The sequence below is a fragment of the Coregonus lavaretus genome (assembly GCF_964263955.1).
Source record: "Coregonus lavaretus genome assembly, chromosome: 17".
NCBI lineage: Eukaryota > Metazoa > Chordata > Actinopteri > Salmoniformes > Salmonidae > Coregonus > Coregonus lavaretus.
In genome coordinates this window covers 45,112,637-45,130,863 of record NC_140004.1, presented here as the reverse complement: position 1 = coordinate 45,130,863, position 18,227 = coordinate 45,112,637, and the positions used below count along the sequence as shown (strand labels likewise).

Sequence of the window (18,227 nt, the reverse complement as noted above, 5' to 3'; positions counted from 1 at the left end):
TTCAGAAGTCAAATATTACTTTAAAAAGTCATGTAATGGGAGTGTTTGCGCTCCTGGAAGTTGGTGACGCTAGTGAAACATAGACATACAGAGGTCTCTCATCCAATTCATTTCCTTAACCAGAGTGGTCCATAATTAACTTTTGCTTGGTTGGCACTTTCAACCAGATATAAGCAGGCTGAGACCCCAGTATCCATAAGTCATAAACCTTCTTCCTCTGGTAAGACTCTCTCCACCTCCTAAGATATTTACATTTGTCTCATCTTTGTGCTCAGCATCTGAGGCAGTAGCTAACTGCACCTTCTGAATAGATTTTTGTAATTGATTTTTTTTAATTGATTTCTGCAACAACAACTAAGATTTTACAATATGCAATTAATTAAGTGGCTTTTTTTTGGGTGCTTTACTTTAAATGTGTTTTACTTCAAATCTGTAACTTTCATTTATGGTCCAAAGTGGTGCTCCTGCACTTAGTTGTAAATTGAGGGGGTGGTCTAGAATGTAATTGGGTTTTATTTGAATTCTTGACTAAATGTGTAGTAATGTGAGTTGCCACTAGGGAAATGAAAGTTACCAGTTGCACCTGTAGTTGACTTGGACATGGCCTAATGATTGAGTTGAATTATGACTTTCAAAATGTTTTGTAGCCCTTTGGGGGCTAAATGACAGGGCTTTAGACTTGTGCGTATTCACAACACCCTAATGTTTCACAGGGTCCTCCAAGTAGTACAAATTCATCTGTAGAAGGGGAAAAAGAAGGTGAGATATGGTTTGAGTCTTAAAAAGTAAAAAAAAAAAAAATGTTCTGTGAGAAATACCATTCACCTTACTTTGTTGACTGGGGAGGAAGCACCACTGAGTCAATCATGTTTCTTGTTTCATCTCTTTCCTATAGTGATCCGTCAACATGAGTACGGACGCGGAGATGCAAATCTACGGCAAGGCTGCCATATACCTCCGTAAGCCTGAGAAGGAGAGGATGGAGGCACAAGCCGCACCCTTTGATTCAAAGAACGCCTGCTATGTGTCAGACACCAAGGAGCTGTACCTTAAGGGTCTGGTCACTGCCAGGGCTGACGGGAAGTGTACTGTAACAGTCACGAATCCTGACGGCACTAAGGACGTAAGCCTGATTTTAAAAGTATTAAAGTTAGAGTTTATGCATGTACTCTATTTCTTTTTAAAAAATGAAGAAGAAGAAGAATCAAAAACATGCCAATAGACTAAATGAAATCAGTAACAAAAGATAAATTAAGAAGCATTGCTTTGTTTTGTTGTAAGCAGACCATAACCTTCAAACGTGGCATTTTTCATATTGACTAGTCAATGTCGGTGGGTGAAAGCAAAGTAGTTTAATTAAATGGTTTAAAAAATATGTTTTTAAGAGATTGAACTTCAATTATTTAATGATCAAAAAGCATTCAGTCATGTCCAGTTTGATCTGTGTAATCTAGATTTCTGACTGTTTCAGGAAGGAAAAGAGTTCAAAGACGCAGACGTCTACCAGATGAACCCCCCTAAGTACGACAAGATTGAGGACATGGCCATGATGACCTACCTGAATGAAGCCTCTGTGTTGTATAACCTCAAAGAGCGTTATGCAGCATGGATGATCTATGTAAGAAACCAGCACATACACACACACACAAACACACAAACACACACACACACACACACACACACACATACAGTACTACATATAAATGAATGGTAGAAACCAAAACATATCAATACAGTAGACCCACACAAGTATACAACCACATCCTTACATAAATCCAGGTAAAAGTCCATCTGACTTCGTTAATCACCTAATTTAATTTAATCCCTTTCATCCAGACCTACTCTGGGCTCTTCTGTGCCACGGTGAACCCCTACAAGTGGCTCCCCGTGTACGACATGGAGGTTGTTAACGCCTACAGAGGGAAGAAGAGGATGGAGGCTCCACCCCATATCTTCTCCGTCTCTGACAACGCCTTTCAGTTCATGCAGATTGGTACGAGCTCTCATGGATGGATGGATGGATGGATGGATGGATGGATGGATGGATGGATGGATGGATGTCCATAAATGCATATGGAACTCAAAGTCCATAAGTGTTTATGGATGAACGGATGGAAGCATTGATGGAAATTTAAAAATGCTTTAGAGAGGTACACACTTAAAACAAATGGTTATATGCACTGCTAAATAATCAGGTGTGCTAGCTTTGGAACATCTGGGGGTTCCTACAGAGAGAATTGAATACCACTGATTCAGACAACACTGCTCACTGACATAAGGCCACACCACACTAGTCTTACACAAGACAAGCACTGGCCATATTCTCATTTAAAATAAATGGCAATACACAACACATTAGATCAACTGGAATGACACTCTCACTCACGGTTGCACAAAAATAGCTGTACGTAAACCACACCCCAAAATATTAGAATGAGCTGCCGCGCTGACGTTTGAATTATCGCTAAAAGAGGGAAAAACCATTTTGAATGAACCCTATGAATGCATCAATGTACCCATAATGTTGCTTGAGTATGATAAGCAATTTGTTTTTTGGTTACAGATAATGAAAACCAGTCCGTCCTGATTACGTAAGTTGTTTACTATAATTCACTTGAGAAGGTGTTTCTATTGTAATATGTTGGGTCACATGACATTATGAATGGATTAGGTCACTTGGTGTGATGAAATACATGACATTATGAATATTATGGCTATGTGTAATAATGAGTCGATGAGTGGGAATATTGGTTAATGATTTACTTATGTTAGAAAACAGGTCAACAGTGTATTTTTTCCAATGCTCGTCTTTCTCTGGCATATAAACCAGTGGAGAATCCGGTGCAGGAAAGACTGTCAACACCAAGCGTGTCATCCAGTACTTCGCCACCATTGCAGTGTCTGGTGCCAAGAAGGAAGCAGACCCCAACAAAATGCAGGTAGGTTGTGCTCATGTTTCCTTTATAACACATTTCCATTTGGTTGGCAGTATCAACTTGTTTTTCCATCGGTGAATCATGTTTCAAGAAAAGTGCCCAAGAAATTGAGAAAAACTAACTTTACCACTTTACCAGTTTCTGAGCAACTTGTGTTTGTCTCAATCAGGGGTCTCTTGAGGATCAGATCATTGCAGCTAACCCTCTGCTGGAGGCTTACGGTAATGCCAAGACAGTGAGGAACGACAACTCGTCTCGCTTCGTAAGTATGAAGTACTGTGAAAGTTACCTTATATTGGAAAAATGTATTTCAGTAGTTTCCTGTTGTTATATCAATAAATGTCGAACAAACTGTAACATTTAAAGGGGTCTTTCAAAGTAAAATGTTAGATTTGCTTTGTTGACCTATTTCTAACCCCCATGCTCTACTATAGGGTAAATTCATCAGGATTCACTTCCAAGGTGGCAAACTGGCTAAAGCTGACATTGAGACCTGTGAGTTGGTTTTGATTGTTTCTCAAGACTTTCCTGAATTCACGCTGATTCTTTTTTGGAGATTGTGTCATCAAATTACATTTTATCTCATGTTCTCTCTCTCTCTCTGTCTCTGTCTCTCTCTCGCTCTCTCTCACTCTCTCTCGCTCTTTCTCTCTCAGACCTGCTGGAAAAGTCCAGAGTGTCCTTCCAGCTGCCCGATGAGAGAGGCTACCACATCTTCTTCCAGATGATGACCAACCACAAACCTGAGATTGTTGGTACGGCAAAGTAGTGGTTCAGGGGAAATTATTCCCACCCATATCTGTGGAATTTATTTTAGAAAAATCATAGTCCACCTTATGAATACTATTACCAGTGAGAACATCCAAGGTAACAAGGCATCTGGACATGGGTCAGGTCTTTAGGAAATATCTATCAAGTAATGCACTGTGATGCACAAGTCCACAAGTCTCAGTCCCCTCTTTTGATGCTATTTATTATATACTACATGTATCCTTGAGTCCATCTACTGAGTAAAGGAGGAAGAGAAACTGTAAAGGTAAGACAGCAGCATTCTAAGAGATTTAACTGACAAGCCGTTCTCCGTTGTCCACAGAAATGGCGCTCATCACCACCAACCCCTACGACTTCCCCATGTGCAGCCAGGGTCAGATCACTGTGGCCAGCATCAACGACAAGGAAGAGCTGGATGCCACAGACGTGAGTCAAACCAAGGGTTAACCAAACTCTGGAATGGGTAGGACCACCATTCACACCGAATGACCTGTGCAATTCCAAATTGGTGGCTGCTGGGAATTTATGTATTTTTTTTTGTTGTTGTTAGATTCTAAATACCTTGTGTAGGTTAGGCATGTCCGTCAGGGCACTCTTCATGACTTCACACTTCACCTTGATGCACATGCATGTAAGACATCCACAAGAGAGCGCCACTAAGTGCCCTGTGAAAATGTGGAAAACTCCTTTTGTGCTGTCATCTACTAGTGTTGGCCAAGCGTACTCATGAGGAACAGAGAAGACAGTCAAATCTATCCATCCCATTTGTTCTGGAGTGACCACAGAACTGTAGTGTAGTGTAACTGGGCAAACTACCGGTCAGTTCATCAACGTTGTGCTTCCTCTCTAATGCCAGGATGCCATTACAATCCTGGGCTTCACTAATGAGGAGAAGATGGGCATCTACAAGCTGACAGGAGCTGTACTGCACCATGGAAACTTGCACTTCAAGCAGAAGCAGCGTGAGGAGCAGGCCGAGCCAGACGGCACAGAGGGTGAGTCCCACTCATAGATATACAACATGTAAAGCAGACAGTGTCACTAAAACTTCAACCTCCAGAAATTATTTGAAATGATGGATGTGGGTGAAAATCTAAACCAAACCCACAAAAGAGTTTGGCCAAACTATTTTGTCAGTGCGGCATCAGAAACAAGCGATCTTGTGTGCCTGAGTCTGTCGTTGTTGGTTCTCTCTCCAGTGGCTGATAAAATCGGCTATCTGCTGGGCCTGAACTCAGCTGAGATGTTGAAGGCTCTGTGCTACCCCAGAGTGAAGGTCGGCAACGAGTACGTGACCAAGGGACAAACTGTGCCTCAGGTAAGGCGACCAAACACAGCATCTACCATTTTCTGAGCGCCGGAAATCTTTTGGGGACCAGTGTATATATATTTTTCTTTCTAGTGATGATGTTTTTCCCCAAGCTCTTATCACCTTATCACTAGACATGTTCAATATCTCCTGTATTAATTTGAGGTATTATCATTGCAGGTTAATAACTCAGTCAGCGCTCTGGCGAAGTCTATCTATGAGAGGATGTTCTTGTGGATGGTCATCCGTATCAACGAGATGCTGGACACCAAGAATCCAAGGCAGTTCTATATCGGTGTGCTTGACATTGCCGGGTTTGAGATCTTTGATGTGAGTATGAGACCAGAACAAGACAATTAGTTGTGATTGAGATGGATTACAGCCTTGTATGATGTAATGATCCCTTTTAAAACTCCACCAACAGTACAACAGCATGGAGCAGCTGTGCATCAACTTCACCAATGAGAAACTGCAACAGTTTTTCAACCACACCATGTTCGTCCTGGAGCAAGAGGAGTACAAGAAGGAGGGAATCGTCTGGGCCTTCATTGACTTCGGCATGGACTTGGCTGCCTGCATTGAGCTTATTGAGAAGGTAAGCTGTCTGTAAGGATTATAATGGACTGCAACAGCAAAGCTCATAGGAGCGCTGTGTGAGATATTATCACAGTGGTAAAACGTTTCTGACTGTTGAGAATTCAATACGTTTCCTATGATGTGCCTCTAAATGAATATAATCCTATAAAAGCATGTTTACTAAAGGAATAAATGTGATCCTAAATGTAAATATTACTAATTTCATACACATCTCTTTTTTCGTGAAGCCATTGGGCATCTTCTCCATCCTTGAAGAGGAGTGCATGTTCCCCAAGTCTTCAGACACTACCTTTAAGGACAAGCTGTATGCCCAGCATCTTGGCAAAACCAAGGCATTTGAGAAGCCCAAGCCTGCCAAGGGCAAGGCAGAGGCCCACTTCTCCCTGGTGCACTACGCCGGTACTGTGGACTACAACATCACGGGCTGGCTGGAGAAGAACAAGGACCCCCTGAACGATTCAGTTATTCAGCTGTATGGGAAGTCCTCAGTTAAACTGTTGGCCGCCCTGTACCCCGCTGCCCCACCTGAGGGTAAGACTAGCATACGTTACAACATTTTCTTTCAAGTCTTTTGAATGTATCGCAAATTCTCAGGCTTATTCACTGGGTTCATTTACTCATACAATAGGTGTTATTTTACACAATCTCATTGGCAGCATTTTGCATTAAAGATAAGTATGAAGTTAACCAGAGATTCTCTTATTTATATTTAGTGTGCTTGCTGAAGGAAAGACCATTCTAGATTTCTTACATACTCGTATTATTATTCCGCTCTCAGAAGTATACTTGTGTAGTTATATTGTACTTTCCCCATTTTAACAGATAACACCAAGAAGGGAGGCAAGAAGAAGGGTGGTTCCATGCAGACTGTGTCCTCCCAGTTCAGGGTGAGCTTTTGACATTTGTATATTCATTCCTTCAAAAGGTGCATTGAATATCATAAATTATTTCTGAGAAAATGGTTTGTAACCCTCTTACAGGAGAACTTACATAAGCTGATGACCAACTTGAGGAGCACTCATCCTCACTTTGTGCGCTGCCTGATCCCCAACGAGTCAAAGACTCCAGGTACCAGAAATATTTAGTTAAATATTACATCTTATCAGTACAGTATCAGTAACCTTAATGAGCCCAATCTTTAAGCTGTTTATGAGTATTAATAGAGACTTGATCTGTTTTACCAGGTCTGATGGAGAACTTCCTGGTTATCCACCAGCTCAGGTGTAATGGTGTACTGGAGGGTATCAGGATCTGCAGAAAGGGCTTCCCCAGCAGAATCATCTATGCTGACTTCAAGCAGAGGTACAAGCACAGAAACCCAAATGTGCACACAAACACATGCGCACGCGCACACACACACACACACAAGCCCGAACACACACACACACAGATACACAGATCTGCTCCAAGGGTTTTCCCAACATCAAAACAGGCTTTTTACTTTTTACGTAATATAACCAACCTATTACAACTTGACATATGTTGAAACTGTCTCCTCGTTCAGGTACAAAGTACTGAATGCCAGTGTCATCCCCGAGGGCCAGTTCATGGACAACAAGAAGGCTTCTGAGAAGCTGCTTGGGTCCATTGATGTGAATCATGAGGATTACAAGTTTGGACACACCAAGGTCAGTCACCTACCCCCAGCAAAAGCTGACAATAAAACCCTAACCTTTCAATGGGTCTCCAGTTGGCCTATCCATTTTTTTTCTTTCTTTCTTCTTCATTTAACTCATGGAAAATGTGGAAAACATCATACAGTTTTGTTCTTCGATGTCATACATCACAAGTATAGAAGAGAAACTAAACTCATTATTCATCTACAACTGTACAATAACTTACAACTTATAAACAACCTATCCCATGGTTTGTTTGTAAGCATTGCAATGTTTGTGTTGTTTAAATCAATCTAGTGGTGTTGTTTCCAGTTCTGTCGCCATCTGACTGTGGTTCCGTAATTGACCATGTTAACCTGTCTCTCAGGTGTTCTTCAAAGCCGGTCTGCTGGGTGTCCTGGAGGAGATGAGAGATGAAAAGCTGGCCTCTCTGGTTGGCATGGTCCAGGCTCTCAGCCGTGGATTCCTCATGAGGAGAGAGTTCACCAAGATGATGGAGAGGAGGTGAGGAATAGTGGACATCTTGGCAAAAAATGTCTGTCAACAACCTGTATCTAATGCATTATGATTACATACGGTATATGCTGTGAGTTGTTCACAATGAGAAAGTATGACTTAAAATGCTCTATTATAGCTGTAGTTTGGGATTTGGCAAGCTGTTCAGTTGTCATTTACCCATTAATTCTTGAAGAATATAAAATGCCTCATGAGCTTGCATCTATCTAGAGCGCAGTCTATGAATTTAAGAGGGGTTACATTTCCCTAGCCCTATCCCTCAGCTGTACACAAAGTGGTGGTGGGGGGGGGGCTCCATTTTTGTTGTTCTTCGAATTCCAGAATGTAGCTTTATTAAACATGCCACTCACCATGCCACTCACCATGCCACTCACCATGCCACTCTGTCCTTTCTGTCGACCAGAGATGCTGTCTTCACCATCCAGTACAACATCCGCTCATTCATGAATGTGAAAACCTGGCCATGGATGAAGGTGTACTTCAAGATCAAGCCCCTGCTGAAGAGCGCTGAGACTGAGAAGGAGCTGGCCAACATGAAGGAGAACTATGAGAAGATGCAGACGGACCTGGCCAAGGCACTGGCCACGAAGAAGCAGTTGGAGGAGAAGTTGGTGTCCCTGGTGCAGGAGAGGGCAGACCTGGCGCTCCAAGTAGCATCTGTGAGTGAGAACGACCCTCATAATTTACTCACACATGAACACAAACACAAACACAGACACACACACAATCACACAGACAGACAGTGAGACACACACACACACACACACACACACACACACACACACACACACACACACACACACACACACACACACATAAGAACAGACACGTACACTGTGACTCACTGTCTCCCCTAGAGTCTCCCTAGGGGAGCTAATTTCCTGCACTTCTACACATTCTGCCATGGGGCAGAGAACATTTTACAGTTTTAAAGCTAGTTTCCTGCACTTCTACACATTTTGTCATGGGGCTGATGGCTGAGAGAGAAAAAATCCAGTTTTAAAGCCAATTTCCTGCAATTCTACAATTTTTTTGCCATGGCTTATGCTGTGTTCTTACGCTATCTGAGTGACTCAAACATTATAACAAAATGTTTGACATTTTGGGAATTTTAGATTCTACCTGACTGTCAAGTTTTTATTTTGGTGATTGTAAGTTCTCAAAGATGATACTATAAAAAAAATATATATATATATATATATATAGCTCTATTATATTTTAACACTTTAGTCATTTAAGTTTAAACTGAAGAACGTTTTACCATCCCTAAAATAAAAAAAATAAAAAATAAAACTTTTGGGGGGAGTGGCAACAACTAAATGAACATAGGGGAAACACTGCTGTGTTGTATGTGCTAACTCACATTTATTTGTGTTACCCATGTTACATATATATTTCAAGCATTTATATTGATTTGCTCTGACCTATTTGACTAAATTAAGTCTATATTTGGATACACAAAGTGAGGCCGTAGATTTTTTTCTCCCTGTTCTGAAACCAGGATTCAGAGAATCTGAACGATGCTGAGGAAAGGTGCGAGGGGCTCATCAAGAGCAAGATCCAGCTGGAGGCCAAACTCAAAGAGACGACCGAGAGGCTGGAGGATGAGGAGGAGATGAACGCTGAGTTGACTGCCAAGAAGAGGAAGCTGGAGGATGAGTGCTCTGAGCTGAAGAAGGACATTGATGACCTGGAGCTCACCCTGGCCAAAGTGGAGAAGGAGAAGCACGCCACTGAAAACAAGGTCTCGTAGACAGTCTAAACATCCAAACAAAAATCTACTCAAAACATAGTTAAACAGAAATGGATTTCAAGTTGTTTTGTAGGTGTAGGGAAATGAAGACACAAAATAGTGGAATTTCAGATGCAGTTTTTCTCCGCACATTCAATACATGTTCTGTTCCCCCTCATTTATGACTTCTATTCAGTACACTGGCATGGTGTACAGCGCCATTTAGTGTTGAATAGTACAGTACTTGTGGACACAATTATAATCTGAATGAATTTAATGCAATATATATCAAACTAAATCTCCCCTTCGTGGTGAAGTGACCAAAGACTTACATTTGTTGTGGACGTTTTCAGGTTAAAAACCTGACAGAGGAGATGGCATCTATGGATGAGAGTGTTGCCAAGCTGACCAAGGAGAAGAAAGCCCTCCAAGAGGCCCACCAGCAGACACTGGACGACCTGCAGGCAGAGGAGGACAAAGTCAACACTCTGACCAAGGCCAAGACCAAGCTGGAACAGCAAGTGGACGACGTGAGTGGAGTTTGACATTTTGACCATGATTGTATGTAAGATGATATTATCTTCAGTTGGTTAGATTTGAACATTACATGTGTGTTTTTATCTTGTAGCTTGAGGGTTCTCTGGAGCAAGAGAAGAAGCTCCGTATGGACCTTGAGCGAGCCAAGAGAAAGCTGGAGGGAGATCTGAAACTGGCCCAGGAGTCCATAATGGACCTGGAGAATGACAAGCAGCAGTCTGATGAGAAAATCAAGAAGTGAACACAAACAAATTACTACAGTATTACCTGCCATATTGATCAACATAATGGTTGTTCCTGGCTTAGACTTGTAATTATGAATTAGGATTTGTATGTTTTTCTAAAAAGCAAAGTGAATGGTATTATATTCTCCCTTCACACTATCAAACCAAAACCAACTCTGCAATCGACGTGTTTGTGTTTCTTAGGAAGGACTTTGAGACCACCCAGCTCCTCAGCAAGATTGAGGATGAGCAGTCTCTGGGAGCTCAGCTGCAGAAGAAGATCAAGGAACTCCAGGTACAGTACAGGATCTAAGCTCCAGTACAGGAAAGCACACACCTGAATCATTTCCTTAAAAAATGATTCTGGTAGCACACATATTTTCTGGTGGCTTCTGATGGCTCAGTAAGTTGGAAGATGGTGCTTCTTACTGGTGCTTTTAACCGTTGTAAAGATGGTGCTTCTTACCATTGTGGTTTTGGTTGCCACATTGGACACTGTCTACTGAAGATATTAGTGTGACTGGCTTTGTATTAAGAAATGTATGCAAAATATACATACTATTATTATTTTGTGAGGTTCAATTGTTTCAACTGTATTGTAGTGTTCATCCCCCCCTTGTAGTGTTCATCCCCCCTACTCCTGCCCCCTGTTCTAGGCCCGTATTGAGGAGCTGGAGGAGGAAATTGAGGCTGAGCGTGCTGCTAGGGCTAAGGTTGAGAAGCAGAGGGCCGATCTCTCCAGGGAACTTGAGGAGATCAGCGAGAGGCTGGAGGAGGCCGGAGGTGCCACTGCTGCTCAGATTGAGATGAACAAGAAGCGTGAGGCTGAGTTCCAGAAGCTGCGTCGTGATCTTGAAGAGTCCACCCTTCAGCATGAGGCCACAGCCGCCGCTCTGCGCAAGAAGCAGGCCGACAGTGTGGCTGAGCTCGGGGAGCAGATCGACAACCTGCAGCGAGTCAAGCAAAAGCTGGAGAAGGAGAAGAGTGAGTACAAGATGGAGATTGATGACCTCTCCAGCAACATGGAGGCCGTCGCCAAGGCTAAGGTGAGTAGTGATGTTTTGGTCAAGCAGTGTTGAGGAGGGTCAGCTACATTACCATTCAAGTGCACTGAAGTTGACAGGAGTCCCATATGTTTCACTAACAGGGCAATCTGGAGAAGATGTGCCGTACTCTTGAGGACCAGCTGAGCGAGATCAAGACTAAGAATGATGAGAATGTTCGCCAGGTCAACGACATCAGCGGACAGAGGGCCAGACTCCTGACAGAAAATGGTAACCATCAACAATGAACAACAAACCAATGTAGTACACCTCAGCTGTACACAATAACATGTGTTGGTGGCTGTAAGTCCAGTCCACATAGTGTCTCCTGCACTATTCACCACCTAACATTGCCCTACGATACTTCAAAATACATTTTAAATCTTAGAGAGCAGAGACCCTATTAACACAATGCCCCCTCTTTCCCTGCAGGCGAGTTTGGCCGCCAGCTGGAGGAGAAGGAAGCCCTGGTGTCTCAGCTGACCAGAGGCAAACAGGCCTTCACCCAGCAGGTGGAGGAGCTGAAGAGGCAGATTGAGGAGGAGATCAAGGTAAGGGACCCAAAATGGACTCCACCTACCACAGTTTAGAGCCATGTCTTCGTGAAGACGGTGACTACGCCACTCTCAGAGACTGTTTTACTCTCTCTCTAATCTCTCTTTGTCTTTGTCTTTCTTGCTTTCTTTCTCAGGCTAAAAACGCACTGGCCCACGGTGTTCAGTCTGCCCGCCATGACTGTGACCTCCTGAGGGAGCAGTTTGAGGAGGAGCAAGAGGCCAAGGCAGAGCTGCAACGTGGCATGTCCAAGGCCAACAGTGAGGTGGCTCAGTGGAGGACTAAGTATGAAACTGATGCCATCCAGCGCACAGAGGAGCTGGAGGAGGCCAAGTGAGTTGTACACAACAGCAAAAACACAACTATAGGGTGGTAGTGGGCTCTGAGAAAATGTTAAGTCAATATGTATTGTAACATTTGTTTCACAACAAATTGTTCACCATAAAACCACCCTCTGTCGTCCAACAGGAAGAAGCTGGCCCAGCGTCTGCAGGAGGCAGAGGAGACCATTGAGGCGACGAACTCCAAGTGCGCCTCCTTGGAGAAGACCAAGCAGAGGCTACAGGGAGAGGTGGAGGACCTCATGATTGACGTTGAGAGAGCCAACGCAATGGCCGCCAACCTCGACAAGAAGCAGAGGAACTTTGACAAGGTGAACATTTATAAACCTAACCCTAGTGTGATATTTTCTGTGTGCTATTTGATCAATTGTTGTACAATCGTAACATATTTCTGATTCAAAACTCTCCATCAATTAGTTCTAATGAAAATCCCATGTATTTCCCTAGGTTCTGGCAGAGTGGAAGCAGAAGTATGAGGAGGGTCAGGCTGAGCTGGAAGGAGCTCAGAAGGAGGCTCGCTCTATGAGCACTGAACTCTTCAAGATGAAGAACTCCTACGAGGAGGCTCTGGATCAACTGGAGACTCTGAAGAGAGAGAACAAGAACCTGCAACGTGAGCATTTGACAGCAGTTCTATTTTTTGAAAATGGAGGGAACTGTAATCATCAAAATTACATCAAAATTACTATTACACCATCTCAGAATTGTTTTATGTACTGTTTAAAGTATTATTGTCTGAACTTGTAATCTGTATTCTTTCGAACAACCCAAGGAAGTAGGTGGCAATTCGATTTGCAAGACCATATGAAGTGATGTTACTAATGAACTGTTATTATGATTCAATGTCAACTTTAGTGCATTGGCGATCTCCACTGAAAATCTCCCGAGCCTAAACTGCTCCTGTGTTTGTGTGTGCAGAGGAGATCTCTGACCTGACTGAGCAGATCGGAGAGACTGGCAAGAGCATCCATGAGCTGGAGAAGGCAAAGAAGACCGTGGAGACAGAGAAGTCTGAGATCCAGACCGCTCTGGAGGAGGCTGAGGTACAAACTACAGCTGTTTGATGGGAAAAGCAATTCCTGCTACGGTCCAATGCTTTCTTTATTGGTGTTTATTGTAGTCATATATATTTAATTCCTTGTGTTATACACATCCAAATACAAATGTATTGAACACAATTCGCCTGACTGCTTCTCTTTGTCCAGGGAACACTGGAGCACGAGGAATCCAAGATTCTGCGCGTGCAGCTGGAGCTGAACCAGATCAAGGGTGAGGTGGACAGGAAGATCGCTGAGAAGGACGAGGAGATGGAGCAGATCAAGAGGAACAGCCAGAGGGTGGTTGACTCCATGCAGAGCAACCTGGACTCTGAGGTCAGGAGCAGGAATGACGCCCTGAGGGTGAAGAAGAAGATGGAGGGAGACCTGAACGAGATGGAGATCCAGCTGAGCCACGCCAACAGGCAGGCCGCTGAGGCTCAGAAACAGCTGAGGAACGTCCAGGGACAGCTCAAGGTAAAGGGACTGGGACATCAGGCAACAAAAATCTGAACATGGGGAGGGATTCGTTGTTTTTTTATCTGTAAAAAAGAATAGAAGAGAGGAATTTAATAGAGTGGACTAATATACTGTTGAAAGGAATGGACATTTGGGAAATTATTATCAATTAAAATGTCTATCACTGATCCTATTGCCCATGAGTCTTAATGAACCTATGTCATTGTGAACCCCAGGATGCCCAATTGCACCTTGATGACGCTGTCCGCGCCTCAGAGGACATGAAGGAGCAGGCAGCCATGGTGGAGCGCAGAAACGGTCTGATGGTGGCTGAAATCGAGGAGCTGAGAGTTGCTCTGGAGCAGACAGAGAGAGGCCGCAAAGTGGCTGAGACTGAGCTGGTAGACGCCAGCGAGCGTGTTGGACTGCTGCACTCCCAGGTACGGGTCAAAAGCTATTTCTAATAAAACCTAGCATATCGTTTACACGCACCTGGAATTCGACAGTGCTTGCTTTTAGATTTTCATAATTCTGCCCTTGTGACTTGTGAGTTCTCGAGAGTCAAACAAATGGTCTTGTTTCCTCCTCCAGAACACCAGCCTTCTGAACACCAAGAAGAAGCTGGAGACTGACCTGGTGCAGGTGCAGGGAGAGGTGGACGACATCGTCCAGGAAGCCAGGAACGCAGAGGACAAGGCCAAGAAGGCCATCACTGACGTGAGTCCTTATGATCTCTATTGAATTACATCAACTTGATTTTGTCCATAAGGGCCAATGGTAGGTGGGCTGGTTAACCACAACAAAGATCTCAGAGGGACGTTATGATTGGTGCAGTGTTGGAAATCCCAGACCTATGGGCAACAGCACTAGGTCTAGGAATCATGTCGGATTTTCTTGGCCAATTCGGGAAGGGTGCTATTTTGACAGACAACTCTCCCAACAAATCACACATCTGGGTAGGCGGGCTTTACGGCAGGACTCCGGACGGATTTTACGGCACTCAACTCCCCCCTTTCCTCTGTCAAATTGACGTTGGTTTTAGTACAGACGAGTATGCTGGAACATTCGTACATTGTGAGAGGCAACCCGTCTGTCTAGAGAGACTATGATTGGTGCCAATCGGTGCATAAATTAAACAAACTACCATTCCAGGCGGCCATGATGGCTGAGGAGCTGAAGAAGGAGCAGGACACCAGCTCTCACCTGGAGAGGATGAAGAAGAACCTGGAGGTCACGGTCAAGGACCTGCAGCACCGCCTGGATGAGGCTGAGAATCTGGCCATGAAGGGAGGCAAGAAGCAGCTCCAGAAACTGGAGTCCAGGGTGAGTTAACAGCAGTGTGGATTGAAAGACTGATTGCTGGAAATGTATTTGATCATATAAAAATACACAGAAGCATTGTGTAATGATTTTTTCTCTCAATAACCCCCTTAGATAATGAAAAGCTGTTGTTATGATTACAAACCCCTTCAATTAAAAATTTACCAGTACACAGGAACAGACAACATTGTGCCTCCTTGACTGAGTAGTAGAAGAAGATACCTCTGTTTTACTAAGATATGTGACGTCTTTCAACACCTTTAAATACATACCTACGTCCATTTCTTCCACGAAGGTGCGTGAGCTGGAGACCGAGGTGGAGGCCGAGCAGAGAAGAGGTGTAGACGCGGTCAAGGGAGTCCGCAAGTATGAACGCAGAGTCAAGGAGCTCACCTACCAGGTAAGAGAATGTGCCTTCTTCACACACTTGACACTAACACAGACAGGTTTGTGAATAAAACGATGGGGAATTGATTCTTTGATCTTCTCCCACAGACTGAGGAGGATAAGAAGAACGTTGGCAGACTTCAGGACCTGGTAGATAAGCTGCAGTTGAAAGTGAAGGCCTACAAGAGGCAGGCTGAGGAAGCGGTGAGTCACAGACTTAGTCAAATACTCTGAAAGCATACATATTTTCCCCCTAGTAGACATTACAAAACTTCATGTCCATACCGTTTAGTTGAAGTAAGTGCTACTGCACATCAGTCAACAATGACTCAATTGATAACGGAAATAATTGATGTGTTATGTGTTACCAACTTAAAGGAGAGGGGGTTCAATATTAATATTAATATTGCGGTTTGATCCCCCGTTCTGCAACTCACTTTCTCTGCTGTATCATCTAACATACATTGCTATCTGTCAATAAAAAAGCTTTCAAATACTTACGAAGTATATTTATTAATTTGCTACCCGAAGCTTCAAACTTTGAATGCTGAAGTTCTGCTCTCCTCTCTTTCCTCACCCAGGAGGAAGCAGCCAACCAGCACATGTCTAAGTTCAGGAAGGTTCAGCATGAGCTGGAGGAGGCTGAGGAGCGTGCTGACATCGCTGAGACTCAGGTCAACAAGCTCAGAGCCAAGACCCGCGAAGGTGGAAAGGTACTGAGCTGCTGCTAAACCTGACTCGTAGATCAAAGATGACCACATCAACAACACCTATGAATTAGCCTTCACAGAGGTCAATACGGACCTTTTACACTCACTGAAATGTATTTAAGACCTCTAAGAAGCACATTTCAGGTAGTGTGATTTGTTGGTAATTTAAGCTGAGCACTGAGCATTAAATTCTTGATCCATTATATTATTTCCAAGTGTTCATACATTTTGTTCTATTATTGTTATTCAATACTGATCTATGCTTTTCTTTCTTCTTACAGGGCAAGGAAGCTGCTGAATAGACCAATGTATTGAAGATCAAAGTCTTTAACATTTTCCTGTGTTGCATAAAATATGATTTTCATGGTTAAGTGTTTTGCGTTGATTAAAAACATGTAGTCCTACGTACACTTCCTTTGTGACTGTGGATTTATTTACTCAGCTTTTTCATACCATAAAAACATTGTACTTTAATTAAAGGAGCAATCTGGGAATCCTAAAACAACAAAGCGTCACCCCAACAAAGCAATCACTTTTTTTTTGGGGGGGGGGGGGTAAACAGCTGAGGAATGAGGCTGGAGAAATGTAACCACTCTCAAATTCATACTGAGCTATGGATCAAAGGACTGACCATCCATAACATAAAATTAATAGTTTTAAACCTTTACAGTCGGGAGAATTGGCCTATATGGACAGGCCCAAATTGAAATGTTTCTAAACAAACAAAATAAGAGAAGCATATACATACCATGGTAACAATTGAAAGGGAACACTGGAGATTGTGGGGAAATTCTAAGAACTAAGTTCTCAGGAAACAACAGGACGGATTTTTACATTTGAGTTTTGTCACAGATTATGCACACATTAATCTCCCGTGGACAGACTATGTAAACATAAATGGTAATCAAGCATCTGACCAAATTCCATGAGATTTTAGTTCTGGGTAAACCAAGATTCTGCACACATGAATGGGAAAAGGAAGGACAAATGTGATGTTGATTTAGCATTAGCCAATTAGCATTTCCAACTGATTTTCGGCTGATATATACGCTTCCATAATGATTAGCGTTAAGTTCCTGCCCCCTGTTGATGAAGTTATGGCAATACACATTATAGACACGCAACAGGCTTTTGCAAGGTTCAGACGGATACATTGACCTTTCATGAGGAAAACAGAATAGTCTGATTCGTTTTTAAAAAATCATAAAAAACTAAACAATTAGCTAGCTCATTAAGAAAACTAAACAATTAGCTAGCTCATTAATCATAATTATTTTGATTGAAGAACACTGTACGGTCCAAAAACAACACTTGACTGATATTACAGCGTCTGTTACAGTCAACGTCTGAGTGTATTCCAAACACATACACCTTTGTGAAACCGCTTCCTGTAGTGATGAAATGTGTCTCATCACTAGATCCAATATGTGGATTGAATGCCTGCAGTGCCTAATGAAAGTCTACATACACCTTGCACAGTTTTCACATTTTGCTGCCGTAAAATTACATCAAAAAAAGCAATTAAATTAGATTTTTTCTGACAGATCTACAAAATCTACTTCACATTTCAAATCAAATCAAATCAAATTTTATTTGTCACATACACGTGTTTAGCAGATGTTATTGAGGGTGTAGCGAAATGCTTGTGCTTCTAGCTCCGACAGTGCGGTAATATCTAACAAGTAATATCTAACAATTTCACAACATATACCCAATACACACAAATCTATGTAAGGAATGGAATTTAAGAATATATACATATATGGACAAGCAATGACAGAGCGGTATGGACTAAGATACAGTAGAATATTATAGAATACAGCATATACAGTGGGGAGAACAATTATTTGATACACTGCCGATTTTGCAGGTTTTCCTACTTACAAAGCATGTAGAGGTCTGTAATTTTTTTATCATACACTTCAACTGTGAGAGACAAAAATCCAGAAAATCACATTGTATGATTTTTAAGTAATTAATTTGCATTTTAATTGCATGACATAAGTATTTGATACATCAGAAAAGCAGAACTTAATATTTGGTACAGAAACCTTTGTTTGCAATTACAGAGATCATACGTTTCCTGTAGGTCTTGACCAGGTTTGCACACACTGCAGCAGGGATTTTGGCCCACTCC

The 18,227-nt window shown here is 42.6% G+C and overlaps 1 protein-coding gene across 3 annotated transcripts; it reads left to right on the top strand.

Annotated features, from left to right (window-relative positions):
* Nucleotides 1-907: 907 nt before the first annotated feature.
* Nucleotides 908-16,392, top strand: LOC311144305 (myosin heavy chain, fast skeletal muscle-like; the record flags this gene model as incomplete). 3 transcript variants are annotated; one of them, XM_084180336.1, is made up of 39 exons in its annotated part: nt 908-1,123; nt 1,484-1,618; nt 1,837-1,993; nt 2,564-2,591; nt 2,831-2,939; nt 3,106-3,198; nt 3,371-3,431; nt 3,593-3,691; nt 4,030-4,133; nt 4,564-4,702; nt 4,907-5,025; nt 5,197-5,346; nt 5,441-5,611; nt 5,841-6,144; nt 6,436-6,500; nt 6,594-6,681; nt 6,798-6,915; nt 7,118-7,241; nt 7,597-7,733; nt 8,149-8,404; nt 9,247-9,489; nt 9,831-10,007; nt 10,106-10,251; nt 10,443-10,533; nt 10,895-11,284; nt 11,386-11,512; nt 11,714-11,832; nt 11,973-12,169; nt 12,305-12,488; nt 12,625-12,790; nt 13,096-13,220; nt 13,383-13,691; nt 13,910-14,113; nt 14,265-14,390; nt 14,826-14,996; nt 15,289-15,393; nt 15,489-15,584; nt 15,962-16,093; nt 16,372-16,392. In XM_084180336.1, the coding sequence occupies 39 exons, from the start codon at nt 908-910 to the stop codon at nt 16,390-16,392; spliced, it is 5,802 nt and encodes a 1,933-aa protein (XP_084036462.1). The 3 variants fall into 3 exon arrangements, with proteins under 3 accessions (XP_084036462.1, XP_084036461.1, XP_084036460.1); XM_084180335.1 differs by having other exon boundaries at nt 1,472-1,618; XM_084180334.1 differs by having other exon boundaries at nt 908-1,141; nt 1,472-1,618.
* Nucleotides 16,393-18,227: the final 1,835 nt, after the last annotated feature.